At 37.8% G+C, this 27,972-nt stretch overlaps 1 protein-coding gene across 3 annotated transcripts in view; it reads left to right on the forward strand.

Annotated features, from left to right (window-relative positions):
* ATP2B2 (ATPase plasma membrane Ca2+ transporting 2) overlaps window positions 1–27,972 on the forward strand; it is a gene marked incomplete at both ends in the record, with an annotated part of 161,046 nt that overhangs the window by 37,851 nt on the left and 95,223 nt on the right. For all 3 annotated transcript variants that reach the window (XM_079540127.1, XM_079540128.1, XM_079540129.1), the window contains one exon: window positions 13,636–13,833. In XM_079540127.1, the coding sequence (XP_079396253.1) occupies window positions 13,636–13,833 (198 nt within the window). The remainder of the gene's footprint in view (window positions 1–13,635; window positions 13,834–27,972) is intronic.

Raw genomic sequence — 27,972 nt, forward strand, 5'->3', positions numbered from 1 at the left:
TTTCAAGACCCAGAACGTTTCATCTTAGGTCACTCTTATCAAATTCAGCATGATGCAAGATTACCATTTCATGGCAAATCAGTCCAGCCCAGAAGTAGGGGGAAAGGTGACAGGATTGAACATAATTGGTACTCTTGTCAATGAATTGCTCAGATATCAAGATCTGAATGAAATTGTAATCCCTTCTCACTTTTACCAGACAGGTCTAATAGGTCAGAGTTTGGTAGGTCAGTGTAGAGGGAGCTTGAGTTACCTGTCCTAGGCTGTATCAGTCCTCTGAGCTTCGTCAGCCGGTGAACTTCATATGCACTAAGCTTAATTGCAGATAAAGACTGACACAGACAGTGCTCAGGAAGTTAAAAGATCAGTGTTGTCTTCTTATTTTATGTAACCTGTTTCCGTAATAACAAGAATTGCTCATTTTTCCAGTAAGTTCTAAAATCTTGAGAGCATATATGGAGTGTAATATTGGTACTTGGTATTAATTGTCTCACGTAATAGACTTCCTTCTGATTTTTTTTGTTGCATTCTATTTTCTGTAATCATTAAACAAATAGAATATTTTTCTTAAGATTTTCTGAGACCTGCGTAGTGGGCAGTGTTTTGTTTCCATAAAAGAGCTTTTCTTGAATGTCATTCCTAAGTCTGCAGTGAACATGTACATAGTATTGCAGAGCCATCTAGGAAAGCATCAGTTCTGACAGCATATGAGTATTGCAACATACTGCTCTTCAAAAATGTTATGTATTTGGTACTCACGCTCCTCATTTGAATAAATAAATACAGCTGTGTAGAGCTAAGGAACAGCTGTGGCCCAGAAGATACGCAGTGTCAGAAAAGTAAGAAGTTTCAGAGAGGGAGGTAGTGAGCAGTAGAAACTGAGAGGGAAGAAGGAAGAGCTACCTGATATTTATCAGAGGCATTGGTTTCTTTGAGATAAAACAAAGGGGAAAGTAAGGAATGCGAAAAAGTATATGAAGGGAAGAGGGAAAATGTGCAAGATGAGCTTCAGGAAAAGGAAAGGACATAGGAGGCAAACAGAAACAGGGAAAAATATAAATAAGTTTAACAGAAGGCATAGAAGAATTAGGGCAATAGAGAGAGGGAGGGGTGCAGTCTGCCTTTGAGTGTCCTGAATGCTTCAGCCTGACCGTTTGGTTCATCTCTGCTCACCACTTACATAACCTGTAGAAAATAAATGCATGCTCAAGATGTCTGCCTGAAAGCATCCTTAGCCCTGCTGTTCATCTCGCTGAAAAACGTTTCAAGGGGTTTGCCCTTTCTATATTAATCAACATAATTTTATAATATTGTTTGTTACCAGTAACGTTTAAACTGATGATGTTCTCTAAAGGTTGCTAAAGCAGACTTTGAAAGTTTCTGATTTTCATGTCTTTGTCTCTTGTTCTGTGTTAATGTGTGCCACGCTTAAGGGATGTATTAATGAACCTTTTTTTTAATCCTGCAGTGACAATCCTCTAGGCCCAGTCTCTTCATTAATGAATAATGATGGAACAGAGTAGGCAGTTGGGTCATTTTATCCTTTAAGTGAGATGAAAAGACCTGAAAAGAATGCTGCATTGCAGCTATAAACAAAATGGTTGCACAGTTGACAAAGTGCTTTTGAATCATATTCTGCTTTTCTGGAATGTTCCCAGTTTTTGGAAGATTGCCCATTTTCCCAAATATTTTTGCTATGGTTGGTAGCAATTTGTATAAATTTTTGGCCATCCCACCTTACCATGAATTTGGACAAAACATTTTGCATGAGGCAGAAGCCATAGAAGAAAAATAAGCATAAGTAAAGAGCTATGGAAAGAAAAGCTTGTTCTAATTTTTGTACCTAAAGAGAAGCATATGAAAATTAAAATACAGTTTTCAGTTAGTTATGGAAGGGATAAACTAACAGCTCTAGTTAGGCCATAAACATTTTAAATGCTGCTTTTCTTGGTGTGAGCCTACCTGGGATTTCTTCTTTTCTCCATCTTCAGTGGCATGTGAATGGGTGTTTGAGAACGCTCTTAACTAAAATGTACTTTCAAATAAAGAAATCATCTGTAGTGTAATTTTGATAGTTGCATCTTATCCAGTATCTGTGTACTGTTTTGTACTGACTGTTATTAACTCAAAAGTCCCAGAGCTTTACTTGTTAACTGAACTAATAGAGATTTTACGTGTGTACAGACAAATTGTACTGGTGTCTGCTGCCATCAGATGTGTTTCCTACAACTGGCCTCGAGATCCTTTGCTCTTTCACTTTAACCTTTAGACCAGAGATGAAGATTGTTCATGCTCTTAAGATGGACTGCACATAATGAGTCCCTAGACTGCATTTGTCTTTTAAGATAAACTCCAAATTATGAGAGACCACTCCATTAATACAATAGCTGGTGCATAAGAAAAAAATCACGTTTCTGTTGCTCTGCTTGTATGCTCACATCTGTAGTTGTGTGCACACCCTCCAGGAGGTAAGAAGAGATTTAATGGAGTCCTTAAGCAACTAATAACTAAATATATGTCTCTGTGTTAAATCGCAGTAGTGCCTGGAATTCTGCCCAATTTTCATACAAGAAGAAATCTCCTTTTGTTACTTCTTGATTCCTCACTATTTTTGTTTCTCTATGAGCAAAAACTTTTGTCTGATTTACTAAAGAAAATTGCCGTGTTCTCCTGCTGTATGATGTATGGCTTCAGCTCCAAATAACTGTATTGCTGTAGTTGTGGGATGGGGATGTATTTGTCTTTAGCATCAGCTTTGAAACTGAGGTGAAAGTGGTCCAAATTAAACTCAGTCTAAGGGATTTACTTATCTTGAGCCTGTGGATTTATTTTGGAACATCTATTCCTGATTAACCGCTATGGATTAACTCTTTGTATGGATGTTTTTGTTTTGGATTAAGAGGGACCCTTCCCAGTTGAGCTAGATTAAGCAAAGCAATGAATTAATGGGCTGGAATTAAAATCGAATACCTAGCATAGTGTAAATATAGGAAACCAGTATGCAGTGAAAGTTAGGCCATAAATTGAATAGCCAACTTCTAATTTGAGATTTCATATTAAATAAAAACTTAAGCTTCCAAATATTTAGTACAGGTTAATTAATAACTGTAGGGTTTATTGGGCAGTAATAAGGAAATGCTATTTTTGTTTACTTGCTGAAGTTGCCCAAGGCTATTGTTAGTATAAATTTGATACTTCTATTACGATACAATTTGATTTTTTAAATTTCTGCTTATGTATCTAAAACAAATTCCTAAGCATTTGTAATGTGAGCACTCCTCTGCCAGAGCTTTGAAGAAGAATTGCTGTATTACGTTCTCTTGGAATTGTCCTTACCAAAAAACACTCAAGGTTTTCAACTTTTCAAGCCAAGACAAAATAGAAAAAATCATTCTTAACATAAAAAATGCATAAATATTATGATCTAGAAAATTGAGAGATTTGAATTCAAATCCGTTTAATTTTGCTGTCTCCTTGAACTTTCCCAAGATGGCTGAAGTTGGAAGGGGACCACTTGGGATCATCTTGTCCAGTCCCTGTGCTTCAAGCAGGGTTACCTAGAGTACATTGTCCAGGATCAGATCCAGACAGGTTTTGAGTATCTCCAGCGAAGGAGACTCCACAACCTCTCTATTTCTTTATACTTGAGCAATTTTCAGCGCTTTTTTGGATTTCCCAAACTCCACATAGAATCCTTTGTATCTCTAAGATGTTTCCCACCTCTCTCATCAATGAAAAATGAGGTCTGGGTGCGGAGTTGCCTTTTTTCAGAAATCTCCCAAAGTGTGCCCATGCTGCGTGCTTCTCCTTGTCCTGGTGCTTGCCCCTGCTACCTTGAATTCCCAAGGGTCTGAGCTGACCCTGTTCAGATGCTGTAGTTAACTGATGTGCCTCCAGTTGTGAGGGAGGGTTTCCACTTCACCCCAGCCCGAAGATGCAGGTCAGCGTCTCAGTTTTCCTCAGAAACATACTCAGTATATATACTCAATAAATAGTGGAAAGCAGGTTAGTGAGATTTACCAATTCCTCCACAATTCATCTGTGGAGAAAATTTAGAAGCGAACATTGGTGAAGACTCAAATATTTCTATTAAGATTTGATACCAAAGTGGTTTGCAAAGCATTGGTTTGTTCTGCACAAAAATACCAGGTGTCCTTGACTCGTTCTGTCTTACGCTCATACTGCAACTGTTGACTAGGAGCTCCTTTCTTGAGGTACTTTCTTTACAATTTAATTTAGTATTTGCTTTGTACTTGAAAATAATCTGGAGAATTTCATTAGTGATTACTGCATTCAGGTAAGGTTAATTATACTGAGCGATAATCAAGGTGATTGACAACATATGCTTCATATTGAGAGAGTCTATTCTTTGGGCTTTTTAATGCGCTAAAATAGGAAAAGTCTGTGGGTGTTGTGTTCCTAATGGAGTGGTATTGCATGTGGATACATGAATAAAATAACGCCATAGCCCACACAACGCTTTGAGATTGGTTTGGTCACCATTTGTATTTGCTAGTCATTCACAAGTCAGAGTCAAGAAAACTGTCACTTCTCACACTATTAAATAAGCACCTTTTATTATGCTTTGCAAACAGTTAAGAATACTTTGAAGGAATAACATCAATTTTGTTGAGATAGTACCGTCAGCCCAACTAAATCACTCTGCTGACCCCATGCTCTTGCCCTGCTGCTCTTTTCACCCAGGAGCTGAATTAACTAATTACCAGTAGGCTGGAAGGTCTTGAGGCTTCTCTTCACATCTTTTCTTAATGCATTTAGAAAATGGAACAATAGGGAGCTATTTGGACTTGCTTTGAAATACCAGTCCCGGTGTCTTTTAAAGTTGACTATATATCTGTGTTGTGAGATATTCAGGTGCTGGATGAAACTTTACAGCTCCTTTCATTTTTACTGTTCCTTCACATTTATGTGGTGCTTAGAGGAAAGGTAGGTGATGATCTTCAGCGTTTGTCCCACTTGTTTCTGGAGAGCATGGAGATGGCAATGCTGCATGCAGTGCAGTGTTATGTAAGTAGCAGGGAGCTCATGGAGGTTTCAAAGGTCCAACTATTCTAAGACTCCTGGGCAATGGGAGTAGTGCACTGGGATGCTCAAAATGCGTCTTATTTTCTTACCATCTTCTCACAAGTTGAGCATTGTGATTTTAAGTGACATCACTGTCACATGCAGAAGCAATTTAATATTGCTTGCAGATGGTATAAAGATCACAGGACTCTTTTTCTTCAGTGTTCTCTTTTTAGGTACCTTGAATTCTGTCTCAGATACACAGCAGCTTAAGATAAGCTACAGCAAGTGCTCTGCCTCTTGCAAAGGCACAGCTTGAAGCAAGTACAGTTGCTGTGCAGCTGACGAGCTGACACTGCTCACAGGAAAAGCAGATGACACTGACAAAGATAGCAATGAAGTTAAGAGCTGCCAAGTAGCAGCGCTTGGAGGTAACACCTCAGAAAAACACAGCTCACTGCTATCTGGTTTGTTTATTTTTTTAAAGTAAGGGTGGGAGGGGAGAGAATCATGCTGTGGAAGCTTAACAAAGTGGTTTTTTTTAGGTGTTTTTATTTTGTTCCCTTACAGACATCACAACAACACGTGCTTCTTTCTTCAGAACTTAAGATTTTTTCCTGTGTTATTTATTTAAACATATTTTAAGTTATTTGGCAGAGGTTCCTGGCCTCATCTACAAAAAACCTCTTTTCCATACTGTTGTTGTGATGACAACACATGTAAAGCTATGTCACTGTTTGCCTTTCCCTCTGGTATTAGTGTCAGGACCCGATGGAACAGCGTGAAGCTGTCAGGGTGCTGGGAAAAGGGAAATTTGTGGATATGGTAATTCTGGATTTCTTTGCTGAGATGTTACTTAATAGCAGCAGTGCCCAGGCAGTGTCACTAGCTATTGACTGTAAAAATAGGCCTGGGCACACAGGCAGTTGGAGATGTTGGAATAACCAACTGATTTCAGGGACTTTTTGCCCTTTCTGTCGTTCCCATGATTACTGTCAGCAATACACATGAAGTAAAAAAGGGAATTTTTTTGTAGAGCTCCAGTGAGAGTGATGGTAAGTGGTTATGAAGGTGTGTTAATTACAGAAGGCTTTCAACTTAGTCTTTTTTATGGGCTCATTTACTTGCTACTCTTTTTCTTGGCTGAGCTCTTGGGTCTCTTCTGTTAAGTTAACATGGTTGCTTTTCTCTGCAATTACCTTATTCATGTTAGTGCTTTTTCAGTGTGATACCATAGGATAGCCAGTGAGTGCTGTTTTAAGTTGTTGTAAGATATACTCGATGTAAATACTGAGAGCAAGAAAAAGCTTTCAAGTGATCTGGAACAATCGTAACTCAGCATTTTAAGTTTGTTTTTGAATGGTATTTCCCTTATACTTTCTATCAGCTTCATTGAAATAACCACATCTTGTGCAGTACTGAAATTAATGCCTTTATTGCTTTTGTTGCCCCTGATATTACCTCAAAAGAACAAAAGAAGAATATCTGAGATGCACAGAATGAGACGTGTAAATGGTGTAATGATTATTGACTGGAGTAAGAGCTGAAGAAATTAGTTCCAGTGGAATTTTCTTCCTTCTTGACATCTGTACTCCCACTGATACCACTACTTTAGTAAATAAGAAACCCTAATTAATTCCTGTGCTTTTATACTGGACTGTAACTCTCAATGAACATTTTATCAGCCTGGGTAGGAACTTTTTTGGTGTCATTTTAGGCAAGGCAAAAAATATTGTCCATGTGTTAGGATTCAGATCTTGCCTTTAATACATGGTGTCTTGTCTGTTGGCTTGATGGGAATGCCCTGCGTGTAAGTCTGGTTTTTAGATTATTATGAAATTGTAGCATGGCTTGCAGATATGTGGCTTTTTAGGTATTTGCAGTCAGTGTTGGAAACAATTTCTGTGTTGTTGGTATCAGTTATTGTAGGTAAATTATTTGTTCCTGTTTAATAGCTTCTTCAGAGAAGAGAAAAATAAATTAAAATAGGAGAAATAAAACCAAAATGCATAGATGGGGTAAATGAATTAAACTTGTCTCTGAGTATTTAGTGTTTCCTGGCAATAGCAAAGACTGCATGGTATCTTGCAGCTGATTGTAAATCAGAAATCCTTGGAGATGGGCATTTACTGCCCTCAGCTGCCACCAAATTGTATGGGGCAAGAACTGCAGCCTTTCTCTGCCTTGTAAAGTAGGGATACCTTTATTTATCCATTTCTTTACATAGGAGAATGAGAGAGAGAAACTCATTGTAGAAAGGCAAGTTGTTGTTTATCTGTTCTGTTTATCTGTTAATGTATTTACATTAGAGGTATCAGTATGTAAGTAAAAACATTAAGTTTTTCATTTAGTTTATTTAAAAAAAAAGAAACCAACACTGCCTAACAACAGCACCACGTGTGGTTCAGAGGTGTGACTTCAGAGTGATAGTTGTTGATTGCAACTCTAATGATAAATATGTTTAGGAGAATCCTTTATCAGCTTGAAGCTTTACTGATGCTGAGGTGTGATCCCCCCACTGCAGCTGTGGCCATTGGAGAACTCTGTAGGACAAGACAGGCTGACTTGGCTGGTTGTTGCTGTCAGATGTGAAGAAGAAGATGGTTACTGAGGAGGTGGAGGGACCTTTAATTCATTTCATGGTTCTGTCACCTCTGTGCACCTCTCTGTGTGCTGCCTGGTCAGCTCTGACTGTAAGACATTTGACTCGAGGGGATTCTAAATCATGTAAAGGCCTGCAGGCAGCATGGCCAGCTGGGGTCATCAAAGTAGCAGCATGAGCAGCGTAAGGCTTACAGGACATATGCTGGATGGTTTATGATTCCAAATGCTTTTAAATTCTAGACAAATTTCTTACAACTTATGTAAGCAAATATAAGCAGGTGATATTAATGAAAGCAGGTAATAAGATTAATTATGCTTTGCAGTCAGCTTTGTTGTTTTGAGATTAAAAGAAAGCAATTATCCATTGAGGTGAAATTCACTGGTGGAATTCAAATTCAGCTTGCTGGAACCAGTAAATGTTTTCCTTCAATACTACTGACAGACTGGCTTTAACTGGTTTTAAGATGGACTAATCAGATGCAGTACATTGAAATTCTAAGAATTTTTCAAGGAAGATATGTGATAAAACTCGGAGGAGATGGAGCAATCCATTATATGTGTGAATGTGTTCACTTTGTCTCATGTCTTTGTAGTATAAAGATATACACATATCCTGCCATTGCTCGTAAAGTAGGTGGTCTAATGTGATCAGTGTATGTTCTTTTGGCATACCTGGTACCAAAGCAGGTGTTTGTTTTGCTTAGAAACCCTTTACACCAGTGTCATGAACACTTAATGATCTATTAAACTGTAGTGTTTAAGACAACTGATGTTGCACTACATCATAGAATCACAGAATCGCAAGGTTGGAAATGACCTGCAAGATCATCTAGTCCAACCACCCTCCCATTCCTATTAGTACCACAAGCTACTAAACCATATCTCGTAGCTCCTCATGTTGAGCTTGGTGACATAATTATACATACAAAAAAAAAATACACCTTCCTTAGCCTTTAGCAAAACAGTAACAATAATCATAGTTCACTGCCTGTGGTTCCTTGCCTTGTTCTATTAGGCAGGGAGAGTTGTTCCCTCTCCAGAAGGGAAGGAAGATCTCTGAAGCTAAATCTGCTGGTTACTAGGTACTCATCTAAATTTTACTGAGCGATTTCACTCAGAAGATAGCACTTTGTAGACTGATGGAAGCAGAAGAAAAGAAGGCCTGCCATCACATCCAGATTTGTCAAGAGAGAGAAGAAGAGTAGTACCTAGAAATTTGCTCCCAAAGCCAGAAAACAGAATCCCATGAAAAAAATGTAGAATAAGATTGTGAGTTTGACTTCTCTGTATTAAAATAATAGTAAGTGAGCTAATATTTCTAATTCCTACTGGATTTCAGAGCACTTATGTAAGAACTATAGATGTCAGTGGACCTGGGCTAGCTATACAGAAGGGTTAGGTAGCAGTAGTAGTGGCAGGGATGATTTCAGGCTTGAATGAGGCATAAATGGAAGTGGTAAAATAAGGCAAAGATAGTTAAGGTGAAGTATCACCTTGGTAATTGTTTAGTTTTTAATTTCTGTGAATGTGGAGGTACTGTTATGCTAGGAAATGCTCACCATTTGAGAATGGAGTTTGAGAGTAGGCTGGGAGGAGCGTGGGAGGTCAGTGTTAGAAGAGGAGGTATTTGTGTGTGTTGTATTTAATTGTCTGTAGATTTCACTGTTCAAATAGTTCTGGTTTGGGTTTTGTTAACGTGGGTCTTCATTCCATAGTTTAAGTGGATGTGAACCATTCTAACCATTCTCTTAAGCTTTACCTTGTATTTTTTTTCTCCTGAATTGTTGCTTCAGTAGCAACGTGATTTTGCTGTTTTTGCATCATCAAAATCATCCTGTTTGTGATGCTGCATTTGGTTGCAGTGGAGATGATTGTCAGGAAAAATATAATTTTTCAGGAAGCATTAACTGGTTTTATATTCAGTGTCAGTAACTGGCAGTTGTAGATAAGGAACTGAAAAAAAAACAAGCATTAATTGTTGTTTCTCCAGGTTTTTAATCTTTCTTTCCCTTTGAAACAGCAACAGTTAAAATAATAAGTAAATCTGTGTTACAAAGGCGAGCTAGATGAAAGAAGAAATTAATATACTCTACATCATAGAAAAGATTTTCTATGTAATCACATTTTTCTTCTCCTCAAATTTCAGACAAATTTCTGGGAAAAGTTTTGGAAACAAGCCTTGTAAAATTATTCAATTGCTTAATGCATCAGTAGTCAGTGTTCACAGTATTTACTACATATATGCATCCTATTTGTGGATAAATTTAATACAAAAACTGCATAATGACTGTAAAACACTTTGGCCAAGCAGAGAAGTGTTGTGTAGCCTCAACATAAAAAAGTATTTTTTAAAAAATTATCTTTATGTGGACACATGCATTTATAAGCAGCCAGTGTGTGACTTACCATTGTACCAAATACAGCACTGAATGCAGGAATGCATGAGTTCTGAAGTCAGGTAGAACCAATATCTCCATTAAATTTTCTAATCTCCACTGATTCTTTCTCACTTCCTGAAATGTTTTGTCTCCTCATATAGAAATGATATTTCCAATTGCTCTCATCTGTGCTATTGTTTCATTATTGTCACAGCAGTCAATACGTAGATTAAGCGACGAATGGAAAAGAAAAAAATATTCAAGAACAATAATGAAGTCAGTATGTGTAATAAAGGGAGGAGGAAAAAGCAAATCTAGCAGCAGGAACGCCATCTCCTCGTTAAAAGTAATGGTGAGGACAGATGTCCACTTGCAGCTCTTGCTGTGCTAACTGACGTTTCCACCATCTGTACTGCTCGGCAGTGTGCGCTCACTGGGAGCAGCGCCCTACAGATCTGCCTGTGCAACAGAAAGCCTGAGTGACCTCCAGTCCTCTTCAAGCCACAAAGTTTGCCTTGTCTAAGACACCTTCAGGACTACGTAAAATAACGTTTCTAATTAAAACAAAACAGATTCTTTGAAGAAATAAGGAGTGCCCCTGTGTACCTTCTGCTGACAGCAGCACTGAGAACTAATGGAAGCTTTTGCAAAACAAACATCTTTGCCTTAGATTCCCAACTCTCTTAGCTGTATCTCTGTGTATAACATGGATTGCTCTGTGTATTTTGTAGTCCCTTTCTGACCTTATCTCTGCAGTAATGCTTGGCACAGTTATGATGTGGCTTTATCGCTGGTCTTCAGGTTACTTCACGCTCTCCTTTCCTCTTGCTCAATAAATACAGGCATTTGTCAGTTTCTGGCATTCAGAGGAAAAAAAAAAAAAAGAAAGCTGAGTAGGGCTTTTAGAGTGATAGCCAGACCTGAGGAGGATGGAAACCTTTTGATTAGAACTGAACATTGAATTTCATTTTCCATCATTTCTAAATAATTTACAGGAAAATAAATGTTATAATTAAAGAAGAAAGAGTAGGTAATGTAATGTAGGTTACGTAATCTATAATCTGGAAGATACTATTGGACATAGATGCTTTAGGCCCCATTTAGTCCTCAACCTTATAGTATCTAAATGTCAAGGTCAGTGAACAGTTTTTGTGTTAGAGGAGCATGAGCTCTTGGATTTCTTTGGAGTCCTTTCCAAAGAAATGTATGTACCTATAAAGCACTTCTGTGTGTGCTAAGATCAGTACTGTAGGGCAGGATATATGTACTTTGATGTCAGGAGGCCATATATAAGCACGCTTTGTGAAATGGTGAATCCATCATATCTAGATAAATGTAATTAAGATCGTTCAAGTATACGTCCAGTATTTCCTGCGCTGCATCATCCATCCCTGTCATGCTGTTGAGTAACCAATCATGTGCTCACCTGCCGGAGCTGGCCCACTGCTGTGCACATATGTTCCATGGTGGAAAATAATCCTTTTGCAGGCACTTTTTTCTTCTGCTTTCCAATATGTTTGAGGTCTCTCCGTTTCAGACATGTTTTGCATGTCTGCTTGTAGATGCATGATACAACCATTTCTGTTCAAAATTGCTACACTCTCAACGTTGATAATGAATTTGCTCCTTAACATATGAAGTCATTGCTGTATTCTGGATACGTTTTGGGGAAATAGCAAAAATTGTGCGTGCCATTTTTAATGAAAAGCCTGTTTTGTATTCAAGGGCTTTGCAGCCCTCTGGAAGCTGATTGAACTGGCTTTGTCTCGTTCCTCCTAAAGGCTTGTCACTGCATCAAATCCCATCAGGAGTGAGTGGCCTTTCTGATCTCTCATGTGCATTGTCCTAACTTCTGTGGTCTGCACTGGTTCACAGTGCAACTACGCAAATGACTCACTGTCTGCAATTCACATTTCATGGGGGCAGAGCCTTTACCCCACATTGGAAGCTGAATGAGAACTCATGGAGGAGCTGAGAAGTTTGGTGTGTGATTGTATGAATCATGGAGATGGTCACATTTTATAGCAGCTGGAACCTGTCTGTTGTAGTCTCACTCTGCAGTAGGTACTGCAAATTAAATTGGGTGAGGTAATAATAACTACAGCATGCCTTTATCTGGGAGAGGATAGTGTTTCTGAGAAGCTGAAGGTGAAATGAAAGTTTGATGAGTTAGTCAAGAGCCAGGAGCTACACAGCAGTTGTAATTATATACTTCAAGTGAAAGGTGAGTCAACGTCTTTGGCTGTATTATGGCAGGATTGATACGTTCAGAGCAGCATCGCTTTAGGCAATTAGGCTAGTGCTGGGTGCTTTCATCCAGCAAGTATTTCACTGCCATGCATCTGCTGCACTACTGGGAATGGCTGCACCAATCCTGAATGGAGGAGATGCAGAGCTGAGTGCTGTTAGCATGTTTGGATCCTCGCTGCTTCTGCTTGGCAAATTGGGGATCCTTGCAACAGGGCTTCCTGTTCCTCATGGACCCACAGGAGTCAGGGTTCTTAGAGGAGAGATGGAGTTACCCTGAAGTGCATGAGGAGGGGGATGATGGGAATCCTTCCAGCGTGGGATGGTTCTTGCTCTCATGCAGGCACCTTTGTAGCCCTCTGGGGTTCACCTATTTTCATTGTGTCAGCTCAGTGTGAATAAGCATGACTAATTTCACATCGCTAATTACATTCAAATCTTACAGGCTGTAAATGTTCCAACTGGTATCAATATTGTCTGACAGATACATGTGACCACTTGCTCTGTTGATGTTCTTTATGCTTCTTCTGCACTAACATTTGTATTTTGTAGTTTGTTTGTTTGTTTTAACAGAAAAAGTGCTAGACGTGAACAGACTCAATACAATTAAAAAAACAGGAAAAAACACCTAAGTGAAAGGTTACTCAGCACAACTACAATCACATGTATCTTACACTGTATCCAGAATTTGAGGCATCATGCAAAAATCCGAACATCTATACAGATCTGAGGAAACCTTGTTTCCCTTTATGCAAACATACTGTCACTGTGGCTGTCTCTTCAAGGGAAAAAAAATTGATGCAGTTCATTCCAGCAATTATGTGACAGTACATATGCACCGAGAGCAGTTGCTTTGAAGAACATGACATGCCTTATTGAATTTTTCTTTGAGGTCATTGACCTGAGGTCAGAACAAAGATGTGCTGCTGCTTCTGGTACTACTGAATGCTGCCGACAGCCATTTCAGCCTCATTCCAGATGTAACATCTCAAATATAACTTAGTTTGACCTTATGATTATATTCAGAAGTCATTGCATACACATATGTATGCTTTTATCTACCTGTATAGGACTTAGTAAAGTAAGCCTACTATTCACAGACTTGTTTAGGGTTAAAACTGACAAGAATTGGTACTAATTAACATCCTTTTCAGAAAGTAGTGACAAATCATCTTGCAAAAGCAAAATTTAAGTGGCTAATCTGTCTGTTTGTTAATATGCCATGGATGGTAAAGCTTGTTTTATCGCTAATGAAGTAATTTATTTTTAAATTCTTCAAATATATTTTAATTTATTCTATAATATACAAAAAGACAGATATAAGCAGTTACTGTATATTTCTCTGCAATTTTAATTACTTTTTGTTTGTTTTTATTTACAGGGTTAGCTGGCACTGCTGCAGATCTAGAAAAAAGAAAGCTTATTTTTGGAAAAAACTTCATACCCCCAAAGAAGCCAAAAACATTCATACAGCTAGTGTGGGAAGCGCTGCAGGATGTGACTCTTATAATCTTGGAAATTGCAGCCATCATATCCTTGGGGCTTTCATTTTATCAGCCACCTGGAGAAGGGAATGAAGGTAAAAACTTTCGATTGAATTAATTGACATAAGTTAAAGTTAAAAAAAAAAAAAAAAGAAAAGAAAAAAAAAGTCCTGTATTTCCAATTGCTTCCATCCCTACCCTTCAGCAGGTCGCGAAGAGGAACTCTGTGTTGTTTTCTTCTATTTCCATTACACGTGGTAGTGACATTATTTGTGTGCTTGACACTTCTTTATGCAAGCCACTGAACTTCATGCTGCATGTTAAGTGAGTTAAAAATCATCATATTCTTATGAAACTTGAGCATTTCTGTTTTCATATTTGAGCTTGTGGTTGGTATTTATTAATCTTAGATTATTGCTTAATGCGTTACAAAGCAGAAATATGTAATTGCTTACGTAATTGATGATCCTGTGCATGCAGACATGAGCAGGACTTGGACTTAGTGAAATTCACTCATTTCAGTGTTTTCAGTGTTTTTTCCATGGCTGGCAAACCCAGCTCAACAAAGAGCATTGGAGGCTATGTCATGTTACTGCTGTGATATCTGTAGAAGGCTTTAAGTCCCCCTCCCCTCCTTTTTATTCTTTTTTTTCCTCTCCCTCCTTTGGAAAGTACTCTTGAATTCACATGCTTAAAATATTTATTCCTCTGCATAAATGCAAGATTTCCATTTCTGGCAACTGATCCAGATTTTTTCTTTCCTGCTCTCTCAGACTTATAAAGCTGGATAAAACCTGCTGTGTGAAATGACGTGAATAGCTTGGCAAATGTATGAAGAATGCCTTCTTCTAAATATAGCCTTGAAATGCTTTTTGCATTTGCTTCAGTTTCCTTTGGCTACTTTCCTTGAAGACCCTTCCTTTTTCCTTTCCCATTCACAAACACAATACGCACGTAGCTCCGCAGAGCACTTGTAGCACACTTAAAATTCCTTGTCTTTTATATATGATCAGGAAGCTTTTGTTGCTTTCTCACCTTGAATTATGTTGTTATTGTTTTCAGCAGGTGTTTGATTTAGGCATGAGTAGGGAAAGGAGGTAATTTGTTTTTTTTTAACTGAAGAAAACATTATTTTTATTACCTCATAACTGGACATAGTAATATACCCTGGGACATCATAAACCACTAACGATGGTTTACAAAATTAGGATTGAAGCCTGCAATCTTCTTTCCTAGGCACAAATGTGCCAAGTGTTCTCTTACTATAAAGATTATTTAGTAGGGAAATAATTCTGAAAACAGGATTGTTACAGGGTTCTAGGAAAAGAAGGTTTATGCCATCGGATTCTGATTTTGTATCGTTATTATTACCGTTGCTGTTTTGGTTTAATGCAATATTTAAAATGTTTCTTTTCCCGTGGGAATGTATGACACATCTGAAATTCTGGAATGGTACAGAAAGCTCAGCAGTGCAACCTGGGAAAACGTATTCGTGTTTTCCCACAGCACAGTGTTTCCATTCAATGGCCTCTGGTTTCCCCATCATTTTAAAGCTGTTTTCCTTGAAGATTTTTGCCATGCTTTACACAAGAGAGAATAGATCAACATAGAGAATATTCTGTAGTCCAGCTTTTTGAACACATTTTAAATTTGGTCCTTTGAATTTTTCCAACGGTGTATTTATTTATTTATTTATTTTTGAGCAATTCCTTATATGTGGGAGATTCTCTCATTTTAAAATCAGTGTAATTTTAAATGGATGCCAAGGATACATACAGTTTATTGGTAGATGTCCTTTCCCAGGACACCTTTATGAGCAGGCAGGTCCCGCCCGTGCCCGGCCACGTGCCTTGCAGCACTGGAGAGACTGGGAGAGCCAAGAGAGAAATTTCCCTCATGCCTAATGGTTTGAGATTTGGGCTGTTTTTAAATGGCAACATGAAAACAAATGACTTTGGGACACCGCTAAACACTATCATGTGTATTTTTTTAAATAGCATTTTAATAGCAAATGTATATGCTGCCCATATATTTAATACATTTCTATGCCTTTCACAAATCTCAATCTTCACCTACCAATGGCTTTATTACGTCATGTGGCAAGTTGAGGTCATATTTAACTTTTTAGAACAGATAACACTTTCTTTTTAGATGCTTGAATCCTACTTTACGTTTTGAAGCTGTAACTGAGTTAGTATTAAAGTGGGTTCTGCAGTTTAAGTGCAAAGTATTTTTTTTTTTTCCTGATGTGTTTGAAAGCCAAAATACAAATATCCAAAAAATATCATAGTGCAAGAATTGCTTTGAGAAACTTGTCTGATGGTGTGGACTAATGTTTGTATACATCAGTATGTTTTGATGTATTAGGCGGATATGTGCTCTAAAGTTTAAATTTTGGGGGTTAGTAGACTCTTTTTTTTCTGATTTGATACCATAGATGTTGATATGTTCCCCAAGTTGAAGTCTTCTGACTGCAGTATGGTTGCATTTCCAAATCTCAACGTTTTGGTACTGTCCTGAGAAAAGTAAATAGATAATTATTTTCTGAGTTGAATTCACTTTCTGTTATTGGAAAGAATTCAAATTTCTGTGGTTTTTACAGTACCAGTAACTATCTTCATCAATCAGCCTCTTACCTGCTAGTATTCTATTGTTTGAAGTACATGAAGTTTTTGTTCTCCTACTTTTTTTTCCATTCTCATTTAAAAAATGAACAAATGTTGGAAAACATTATTTCTTTTCCTACTGCAATCACAAAATCCTATCTATGTGAATTAGTAGATAATAGTGTGGTTGGGTTTATTGCTTCTCCAGAAGCTACTTCAACTCTATTTTCCCATTTCTTAGTAAGAGTGAAAGTTTCAAGAATTTGTTATCAGAAGCTGTACTGCTGTTTTTGTGATCTGCTTTGCATTCCCTTTCACCATCTGACAGGCCATTAGGAGCAATTGAGAACTTCTGCATAAATTATTGTCAGCCCTGTGGCAATTACTGCTCTCCTCACTCATCCACATAAAATCGTTTTTCCATTCTTTCAAAGACGTGCAAAATTTTTTCTGTATTTTAGTAAACCTGTACTGAGAAAAAGAAAAAAACTGTGCTGGTGCAGATGTAGTCACTGCTGTAGTGTTGTTCACACAGGGATGTGAGTAGTTAAAATGTGGCAAGTTAAAAATACTTTATTCCTCAGAACAAAATTCTTCAGTGTCCTGGGTTAATAGATTGCAGACTAGTGAAGGTAATAGTGAGCCAGTGATTTACAAAGAGAATTTATCAATGATATGGGATCCTGGCTTCGTGGTTTTGTATTTTGTATTTTTACTTATTTATTTTTGGATTGTAGATGAGTTCATCCAGGACGGTACAGGATACGCTATCCTGAAATTTGGTCCTCCTAAGCCAGTTGCTTACTTTTGGTGGTGTTGTGTTGCTTCTTGAGGCTGTGGCCGGGATGCCTGCTAACCTCTTCTGACTTAGTTCCCTTAGGGAGGATAATGCTTCCACATGTTCAACATTCAAGTATTTCCTTATCATTCCTGTAATGTACCCTACTTCTTGGTCATCAGGTGGTAACCTGGAGATTTAAATCAGAAAGGGCACCCCTACAGGACAGAAGGTACAGCTGCTCTAAAGCTCCCATGAGAATGGCTGCTTCTTTCCATGCTCCTGGTCATGGTAGCACTCATTGTACTCATGATTCATCTGTTCCTTGTCAATCTAGCAAACCTCATGCTCCTTATATGTAAACTTTGAAAAAGTACATGTATACGGATGGAATGGACAGCAGGTTGCAGTCAGAAGTGGAAATGAATGTGCCAATAGAAACAACAGAATCTTTTGAGTTGGATGGGACCTCCTTCAATCTTATCAATCTTATGTCCCTTGTCCTATGATCCTTAGATCAGTTTGTGTCATGACTGCTTTTCATGTGCTTTCTAGCCTTCTACAGAGAATTCAGCTGTGTTAACACAGCAGGCATCCTCTGCCTCAGAGGATAATAAAATGTACTGCTTTTCTGATACAACTCTAAGGTCTCTGTTAAGAAGTCTATTAAATATTCTGTGTTTGTATTTATAACCAGCTGAAGTTTCTCATCCAGCTTCAAACTGTTCACGTAAATTGTTTTTTCTATATTTATTTGTGTACAGCCCAAGGGTAATTTTTCCCACACACTGTCTATATTTGCAAATCAGCCAAGCTTCTATACCTGTTTTTTATGATCTTCAGATTTATATGCAGGGTTTGTCATCTGTATGCATTTCTCTGAACATAGAGAGATTTTTCCCGTGTTGGAGGATGCAGCTATAAATCTGAGCCTGCCATGCCAAATCAGCTTTTATCAGATGCATGTTAAGAATATGGGACAATGGAGAGGGAGGGGTAAAACAAACAAACAAACAAAAAAAAAAACAACAAAAACCTTGGCCCCATCACAAGAAATAATGGCTCACAGCTGTATTGCCCCGGGGACAATTCTTAGAAGTTAATTTCTTCAATTTATTGGCATGCAAGAGATTTGTGTTTCCTTTCTGTTTGGAAGGAGAGCAGTGCATCACTTTGCCACATCCCCACGAGGATGAATGCTGGGGCTTAGAAGAAGAGCTGGCAGGCTCTACAGTTCTGTCAACATGGGAAAATAAGGAAGAAGACCCTTTCTGAGCAGCCATGCACAATAGGACAGCTTGACCACAGGCTTGACACACTTTTCTCTCTTTCTGGCCTTTAAATATGTCATTTGCTTGCCTTTTTTTTTTTTTTTCTTTGCTAACATTTATGACAAAACTGCATTCGTGTTAGTATTTTCAGGTCTGTCACTCCTTTAGCATCCAATTCTTAATTTTTTTCCTGCTCTTACAGGAAAAAAAATCTTTAGTTGAGTGATTGGTCAGATCACAAATTTCCTATACTCCCTTTCTAAAAAGTAGATTCTTCTGTTGTTTTTTTTTCCTTATCATTTGGGATTCTATAAATTTTATATTTGTCTGTTGAAATCAATTTATTCTTAAGTAGTATAAATTAAAAACCCTGTTGGGGAAACCTTGAAATACACTTTTGTGTACGCAAACGCATACTGGCTCAGAAGAAACACACAGGTGTCATTTGGGCAGGAAGCAAACATTGGGTATGAAATGAATAGCAGGGTTAGCCCTGCAGGAGCACTACCAGCTCATCTGGTGTTGGAAATGGTACTTTTGTATTGTTGAGTTCTGTGGCACAGTACAATCAGTTCCTGCCAAAAGTAAACATATTGTTTCACATTAATGCTGATTATTTGTATCATCTTTACACTAGAAATGAGCAGTAGAAAATTTCTAGTATTTCTAGTATGGCTCAGAGTGTCACAAAATCACAGGGATTGACCAGTGGAGATCATTTAGTCCAACGCACTGTGTTCCCTGGAGTGGGTAGCACAGGAAGGCGTCCAGGCAGGTCTTGAATATCCCCCGAGACTCCACAACCTCTCTGGGCAGCCTGTTCCAGTGCTCCGTCATCCTCAAAGTAAAGAAGTTCCTTCTAACGTTCATATGGAACTTCCTGCATCCCGGTTTGTGCTTGTTGTCCTGTTCCGTTGTTGGGCACAGTGGAAGGGCCTGCCCCAATTACTTGGCACCTGCTCATTTAGATACTGATAAGCATTGGTAAGGTCTGCTGTCAGTCCTCTCCAGCCTGAACAGCCCCAGGTCTCTCGGCCTTTCTTCATAAGGGGGATGCTCCAGGCCCCTCATCATCCTTGCAGCCATTTGCTAGATTCTCTTGAGAAGTTCTCTTTCTTGAATTGAGGAACCCAGAACTGAACGCAGCACTCCAGATGCGGCCTCACCAGGACAGAGCAGAGGGGGAAGGATCACTTCTATTGGCCACACTCTTTTTTAATGAACCCAAGGATCCCGCTGGCCTTCCTGACCACAGGGGCATACAGCTGGCTCGTGGCCATCCTGCTGGCCACCAGGACCCCAAGGTCCATCTCTGCAGAGCTCCTCTCTGGCAAATCAGCTCCTAGCCTGTACTGAAGAGTGTGGTTATTCCTCTCCAGGTATAGGGCTCTGCATTGTCCAATCTCCAGCCTTTCCAGGTCAGGTTAGAAGTATCTGCTTCTCCTGTACTTAGGTGATCCTAAGTGACAAGCAGTTGTAAAAAAAAAAAAAAAAAAAAAAAAAAAAAAAAAAAGTGAAAGCAGTAGTTATTGAGGAACTTCAAACAAATTAGATTTAACTTAATTAAAAGTAACCTCAGATAAATAACCACATAAAAATTCTGAGCTGTCCCCTGAGGGAGGAGAGCTACTCATTTAGCAAGGTGTTCAGTACGTTTACTGAGACACAATTAGTGTAACTGAATATAAATGGAATGCTTTAATACAGCATTTATCAATTTTTACTTTGGCTTTACCCATATAGTTCACATTTGGAATTTCATCATGCATTTTCCTTAACACCTGAATTCAGTAGGCCACAGGAAGATGTTGAATATGTCTCCCAGTCTCTAAAAATCTGTCTCCCTGGATTTCATTAATATTCATTTAGCATATTGATTAATGAGAAAGAATCAGCTGAATTTTAGTTGGAAATGAATCTGCTGAATAAAGTTAATTCTGTATTTTTTTGCATCTTTAAATCTCAGACTATTAAAATAAACACTTCACATGATAGCACAGATTATATTAAAATATATAAATGTAGGCAGTGTGACAATCCAACTTGTAAGATCGTTTGCTGTTTTACAGATTTCCTAAAATATCAATGCACAGCAAGAAGCAACTGCAAGTATTTTGCCATCACCCCTTCCAATTTTTAAGGTGCTTCTTTTCAAGCTACTTGAAGATGATAAAGTTATTCAACAAGTCGTGTGTCTTTTATATATATATAAAAAAAAAAAAATTGGTCAAGCAATGTTTTTGTACAATGAAAATCCATTATCTCTTTGTGTCTTTTCCATAAAGCAAGAAGAAATGTAGAAAATGTGAAGCTTTTTTAAAAGAAATGAGCTGAGTGCCATTCATTTTAGTACTTTTCAGCAATTTGAGTTCTGGTTTGCCATCCTGCTTCACAAATAATGAAAGTAAAAGATAAGTTGAACCAGCCCTGCATCCCTGAACAATTACTTAAAGTATTTTCCGAATTCTGTTGCAGCTGGCAAAAATGACAATAATTAGCAAACATTTTTGAGTCTCTTGTATATCTCAAAAGGTCAACGGAACAGCAGAACTGTCTTCTAATCCTTGCAGTCAGTGTCAACTAATCACCTTTGGCACAGCAGGGAAACCTAGCAGCCGTTTTAGTATTCTTTAGTTGTGCTATTTGCAGGCCATGAGCACTCATTTTAATTCTTCAGTTGCCAGCCATTGGCGTAGGACAGTGTAATCTTAGACCAAACCAGGTAGGTCTTTAGAGTGTTTTAGTTCCAACTTAATTTCATTGTAGTCCTTAATTAGAACACATTTGGAATCTCCTCCTGTTTGTCCCAGCTTTCAAATGACTTTGTACTGTAAAATCCTGAAGTGGATATATTTTCCTGTAAGTGTTACATAACCTACTTCAGACACTGGAGAATACTGAATCAACGAAAAAAAACAGGTCATATGAAGGAGGTATAAAGGCAGTGCAGCCTTAAAAGCTGATATCTCCTAGTAGGAATCCTTATCATCTTTGCTACTAAATAACACTGATCCAGCTGCCAGTACTCTAGAGGTTTTAATTGTGATGTCCCAGGATGACAATTCAAGAAAAGCTGAGATGATAGAAGTGCAGGTATTTGGAAACAGTATCTTTATGTAGACTGGATGAATCTCAAATATAGATTAATTTCAGAGTTATCAGTACAACTTTAGAAGAGTGTTGCCAACACTCCAATGCTTTCATTGTTCATCATAAAAGTTAAAACATGAGATTGCAAAAGGATTTTTTTTTTAATGTCTGAACCGTCTGTCAGGATAAGTGATGAAGCAGTTGGCATCCTGGAAAACAGGAGAAACAGAAGTATTTGCTCTCTTAAAAACTGCTTGTTCTGCCAGAACCCCACCACTTAACCTTCTTCCCCAAGCTAGGATGAGGTGAAGCAGCATATGGCTTCTCCTGACATTAGCCCAATCTGTTTCTTATAGTGAAGGAATGAAAAAGTATCTTACTTGTTAATCCCTGCCCTAAATTGTGCTTTGGTTTGTAAATATCCAGGAACAGAGAACAGAGCAGGCTGAAATGCCCAGCTGTTACAGATGTGTCCAAACTCATGCATGTACAATATCTTCCCTTCTTCCAATACATGTAAAAGGTGCTTTTCATGATTAACTGGCTACAGTATTTTGTTTCTGAAAGATTTATGCTTTTATGTTGTTTTCTAGGTTTAAAAGACAGGGCAAATTCAGAATTAGGGCTCCTAAATATGTGAACTAGAAAGTCCTAGGTAGTAAGGTCATGAAGAGCATCCAATAGCAAACACAAAGAGGCAGAGCATGAGAATTTGATGTGATCTTTGAGGTCATTTAGTCTGTCCCCATACTCAGAAGCGCTATCAGCAGTATTTAAGCCATTCTAGACAGAAATTTAATCTTACTTAATTCTCCAGGTTTCCAGTAATGGAAATTTTGCATCTTTCCCAGATAGTTTGTGTGTCCGTGCTGTGAGACAGTTTTTCCTGGTTTTAACCTAAAAGTCTCTTGTAAGAAATTGCCTTGTTTTATTTTATATACATATGAAGACCTATATGAAGTCATATTTTCAGACATATTTTAACTTCTTGAAGACAACTTATTTATAAATGCTGAGGCATAAATACTTACAGTAACTTACTGAACTTTGCCAGTGAGCATTTGAAATTTGAGCAGCATTTTAAACAACAACATGTTAATATTGCAGAGGAATACTAGTCATCAATCAGCTTTGACAAAAGGAGCCCAAACTCTCTTAAATTAATGTACTGATTTTAATTTGCTGATTAAAAAAAGTAGTATTAGAATTTATTACCCCAGATGATAACAAGCCAAAAGCTCCATAAACATTTGTATTGCCAAAGTTAAAGCAACAATGTGAAGTACAGCAGTGCTGATTACTTTCATGTTTGTTTGTGATTCCAGAAATCAGCTTTAATTCAGCAGTTTTAAAATCTCAAGAATGTTCCAAATTCTCAAAATCGCCTGTTTATTATACTTTAATGAAAAGCACTTCAGGATCAAGTTCTAGGGTTATTTGTTGAGTTTCAAAGGAGGGTGCTGTGTGCCCAGTAGTCTGCATGTGTGCAAACAAATGAAATGAAAAATCAAAGTCTGCATGCACTCAGGGCTGTTTGTTTGAAAACAGGTCTACCCTTCTGAACACCAAAGCTGTGGTGATGAGGCAGATATGTAGCACTCTGCTACGTGATGACATTATGATATGGTGTTTAATCTTTTACTTACATGAATTTTCACCTCTTAGAATGCATAGCACAGAGTAATGAGTGTAAGGGATTAAATACAATAATAAATGCTGCAGTTTATGAGCTGGTTTTGTGATTGAGGTCTATAAATCTTCCATTTCTACCTCAGCGTGGTTCTCTTGTTCTCATGAAAATGGCTGAAGAATGATGCATTAGAGCACTGAGGGAGGTGGAGGTGTTTCAGGACCTGTTCTGTAGCACATTGGCATAGCCTGAGCTGAAAAGAGCACTGGTTTGATTTTCTGATTTTGCAGTACCTTAGCTGGGCTAGGTTGCTTAAGCCTACTGACTTGCAAATTTTCTTCATCGGTGGCTTTCAAGCTATGGTCTGTGCACCTCTGAGAATCCGTGAATTCCTTTGAAGAGGTCTATTAAAACCAGCAACCCACACTGAGTAACCTTACGCTCTCTCCGTAAGGCTTATGTGTTACAAGAATTTGAGAGTTCCTCTGTAAATGGTCTGGTATGTATGAAGAAGTGCATCAGCCAGCAATCACAAATTCAGGCTGTGCTCCCATTTGGTTTCTTTAGAAGCCCAATGACGTCTCTGTCAGATTTTCCAATAGACTCTTGCAAGTTTTTGGTAGCGTTTTTGTTGTTAAATGTGGTCTGTCTCTGAAATCATCTTTATTAGAACATCTCATTTCAAAACAAGAGAACAGAAAAGGAGAGTTTCTGGAGGTACATTTTGCCTGTTTTAGAATGGAACCAAGGCACAACATAACAGTACAAGCATTTGTCTTGCAGGCAGAAGCAGCCCTAAAATATCCTTTAACAGTTTGTTCTTCTGATTATTCTGCTTCAGGCAGAAAAAAAGTGGGCTTTGTCTATAAGAATTTAGTAGAAGTATAAGCAAGGAAGTTCTCAATCTGATTATGTATTTAGGAAATATTTTTTTGGTTTATTTTTCTTAAGTTTATAGTCGGGGAAAAGTCTATTTAAAGTCATGCTCCTTGCTGATACCAGTTTTGCACATAAGCATTTATGTATTGTCCTAGACTTTTACGTTTCCTGGTGCTTTCAGTGATCTGTAAGATGTGTGGTAGCTGAGGAAGTGTTCAATTCCTATTCTCTATCCAACTGTATTTATTAAGTACTGGAGATATTCTGGGACTGCTCCATGACTAATGGGAGCAATCTTCCTGTTTCTAGAACATAACTTCAATGGCCACAGCTTTTGCTTTCTGACTGGCTTGTACAAAGAACATATAGATATCTGGAAGTCCAAATGTGCTCAGTGTTCTCTTTTCTACTGCAGAAGTGTGTTCAGGCCCAAAGTAGCCCATTCATGTTCCCAATAGCTACAGTGTGCCCTATGTATGATTTATTTATTTTTAACTAAGAGAGTAAAATTCTAAATCTGGCTTACTTAAACTTATCTGAGTGAAAAAATGTCAACACACAAACAGCCACTTCGCTGCTAATATCCATGCTATCAGAAATTTTCATTTCTTCCAAATTTTTTTATTCATGTATGTATATATTTTGCACAGGCATAATAACCTATTCCAAGAATGGTTTTACGGTACGTCATCATGAAAAAAGGCTTTCTTTTCCCTCCTCTTTTTACTGCAAGTCAGCTAGTGCCACTTATATTAGGAGTCCAGTAAAGTGATTCAAAACCCATGCACTTCTGTGAGATCACAGTCTTCTACATTATTAATTCAATTTAGTACTTGTATCTTTCAAATTTAGCTTGTCCTTTACATTCAGTTTTCTCATAGTTCTGACATTTGAGTAACATCATCCAAAATAAGTCCTTTATTTGTGCCGCATATTCTTCATCGCTATGAAATGTTTTGTTCATTTTTTGATTCAATGTAAACTCGAGCACATTTCTGGTACAGTTGAATCAGTTGAGAGTTATCCCCAGGAACCCTCACGATAGGCATAAAGGCTTGCCATTAAGCCAGGTTGCATTGCAAATGTTTGGTACATGCTTCTGCTTTGCAACTGAACCAAAGTCTTCTGTTTTTCCCAGGGTCTTTCATGTCTAAACCATTTGAGCGATTGTCATTAAGGTTAAGACTCTCACATTTCATCGGCATTCTTTGAAGAGGAACTTAAGTTTGGAGAATTTCATGGCTTCATTTTTATATGTCCTGATATTTGTAGTGAAATGTCGCATCAAAATGGTTGTTTCTGACAGATGTATTTTTTTAATATATCTATAGACAGAGATGATAAATACAAATTTTAATGGAACAGTTGCAGGTTATGGTAACAGATATATATATGCTGTTTATAAGCTGTATCTTTTCTAGACAATCTCTTATTTAACTATTGCAGCACAGCTTTCCTAGGGTAGGTGCAGCCCTCAGAGGCCTCATAGAATGTGTTAAACTGTATTTTTACAGTTTATTTTTTGTATTTAAACTGGGAACCTTAGTCTCTGGCTGAAAGTCTTCGGTTCTCCAAATTAGCATAAATTAATTAATTAGTTGAAGAATTAAATAAGCAGTCTTCTCTTAAATTTCATCATTTTGTCTTTTTCAAAAAAAGTTTTATAATTTAGTAATGCATGTGAAGTGTTTATGATTGTTTATTACCGTGGGATAAGTATTTTTGATGATGTGTGAAAACACTTGTTTTTCAAATTTGTACTGAATTACACAGCAAATGTTTCCTGAAAAGATAATTCAGTGAATGTAACTGCTCTTTTATAAGTGTGGAGATGAAAATATATTGCAGTGGTTGTTTTGTAAGATGCTGGGTTTTTTTGTTGTTGTTGTTTTTACCATATTCTAAAATGCTCCCAAGTTGCCCACTTCTGAATTATTTAAAGTTGCATTACAATTTTGTGTAGTAGGTGTTGCCTTTTCTCAAACTTCCTGATCACAAACTGACAGATTCTCAATGTCCGTATTTCTGGCTGGGTATGCAGTCTGTCTGTCACTGTTTTCCCTCTAGTTCCTATGGACCCAACTTTTCTTTTTTAAATGAAATAGAACTGGTGAGTTTCTGCTCTTCCAGAACCTCATCATCTGATTTTCTAATCTGCTGGTGGGATTTCCCTCATCTTCCTCCTCTCTCCCCTTCCCTATTTGTTCAGTAAATGTGTATTTTTATTGCAATCTGGAAATATTTAAGTATCACTCTGCCCAAGAACTGATAAGTCTAAAAGAAGTATGGAAACAATACTAAATACATTATAAATTCAGGTTTAAAAAAAAGAAAAAAAAAAGAGAGATGTATCAGTCGTAAAATACAGATGGGATTAAGTGGAACATCAGTTTTCTGGGGCCAAGCATTTGTCCAAAGAAGTGCTTTCACTCTGGCTTTGCTCAACTATATTGAAAATGTCTGTTCTATGCTGTTAATAAAATGTGCTTAGGGAGCAAACTGATTACTGGATGTCAGTGGTACTGATGAATGACAGAAGTTTCAGATTTGGGCTGGCTTCAGGACAAAACATTAAGAACTTGTGAAGTGCAAAATGTGCACCTTGTGTCATGTGGGACCTGAAAATTAAATAATTGTTTCATAATGTAAAGTGGCCTACATCTGGTTTCCACAAATGTGTGTTAGACTGCAAAAAATTAAGTCCCATAGATACCTTCCTTCATTAGAGATGAGTAGAGATCATTGCCAAAACTGAGCTGTTTTTTCATATTGCTCATTAGAAAGATTTCCATGTTGCCAAGTGCTGTTTAACTCTCAGCTGGGGACATGAGGTAATGAGATTTAGAACTCTGGGATGAAGTATAAAATATTCTCACTTATTTTCCAGGAAGAAGCTCTCCAAGAGAATTAATTCCATAATAAAACTCCCCTAGGATATGACCTTAGAAGCATTGTTGAGTAACTGCACTTGAACTCCTCTTGTCACAAAGAGCAACTTTTCTGGCTTGAGTTCATATTTGAAAACTGTGTTTTACCCATTGAATATGTGGCCATGTTTTCAAGGTGTTTTTGGCACTGAGCAAAGTACAGCGAAACTCTAGCAATCAGATATCAGGGCTTTGTCTTCCATCCCCCTAAGAGCAGGTCCTGTATTGACAGCATAACAAAACAGAACTGAATATGATGTATTACAGAAATACTTGTATGGTCCTCTTCCCTTCCGCTGCCTTTGGTGGAGTTGGGACCTCATCCCTTCAGGTGATATTCGCAGAATGCATTGCTTTGGTGCTAGTCTGAAGAACCTTGTTTGACATATTGTGTCTACTGAAGTTGAGCAATTGAGTGATAAAGCTGAGGTGATTGAAATGAACATTCCTCAGCTCACAAATGTTTGTGATCAGACTGAGGAATGTGTGAATGCATGTGCATCTAGGGCTTACACATTTGTTTTCTTGCATGACTATGTTGAATACGTGTAAATATTTAATATGGAATTCTAAAGTTGATGCTCTTGCATAACTAACCTACAGGGACAGTGTCTTTTTTCTGTCTCTTTTTTTTTAACCTCACTAGAGTCCTTATATAACTAAATAAAATATTATAAAGAGAAGAATTCTCATTCTTCTCTTGAAGTTTGAAATATGCATCCAAAATCACTTGCACTGAATACACAAGCACCATAAACCTGAAACGTGTACTGTAAGCATCTGATGTTAGTAAATCCTTGTGTTTGACTCATCACAGGAACAAGCACGTTTCTGGAGAGCAAGTTTCGCTTACTACAAGTAATCAGAAAATATTTTTCATAATTGAATAAATCCTTGGAGAACATGGGAGAAAGAAAGAAAAGTTCTGTTTTGAAGCTCTAGAGACTTCTGCTTCTTTGCTGTTAGTGGTGGCTCTGCGGTGCCGTTCGTGCCTGTGTTGTGCCTGTGTTGGAGGCAGTTCAGCAGCTGGGGATGCACCATGTTGGGAGGGAG

The sequence above is a fragment of the Tetrao urogallus genome, assembly GCF_951394365.1.
Source record: "Tetrao urogallus genome assembly, chromosome: 10".
Lineage (NCBI taxonomy): Eukaryota > Metazoa > Chordata > Aves > Galliformes > Phasianidae > Tetrao > Tetrao urogallus.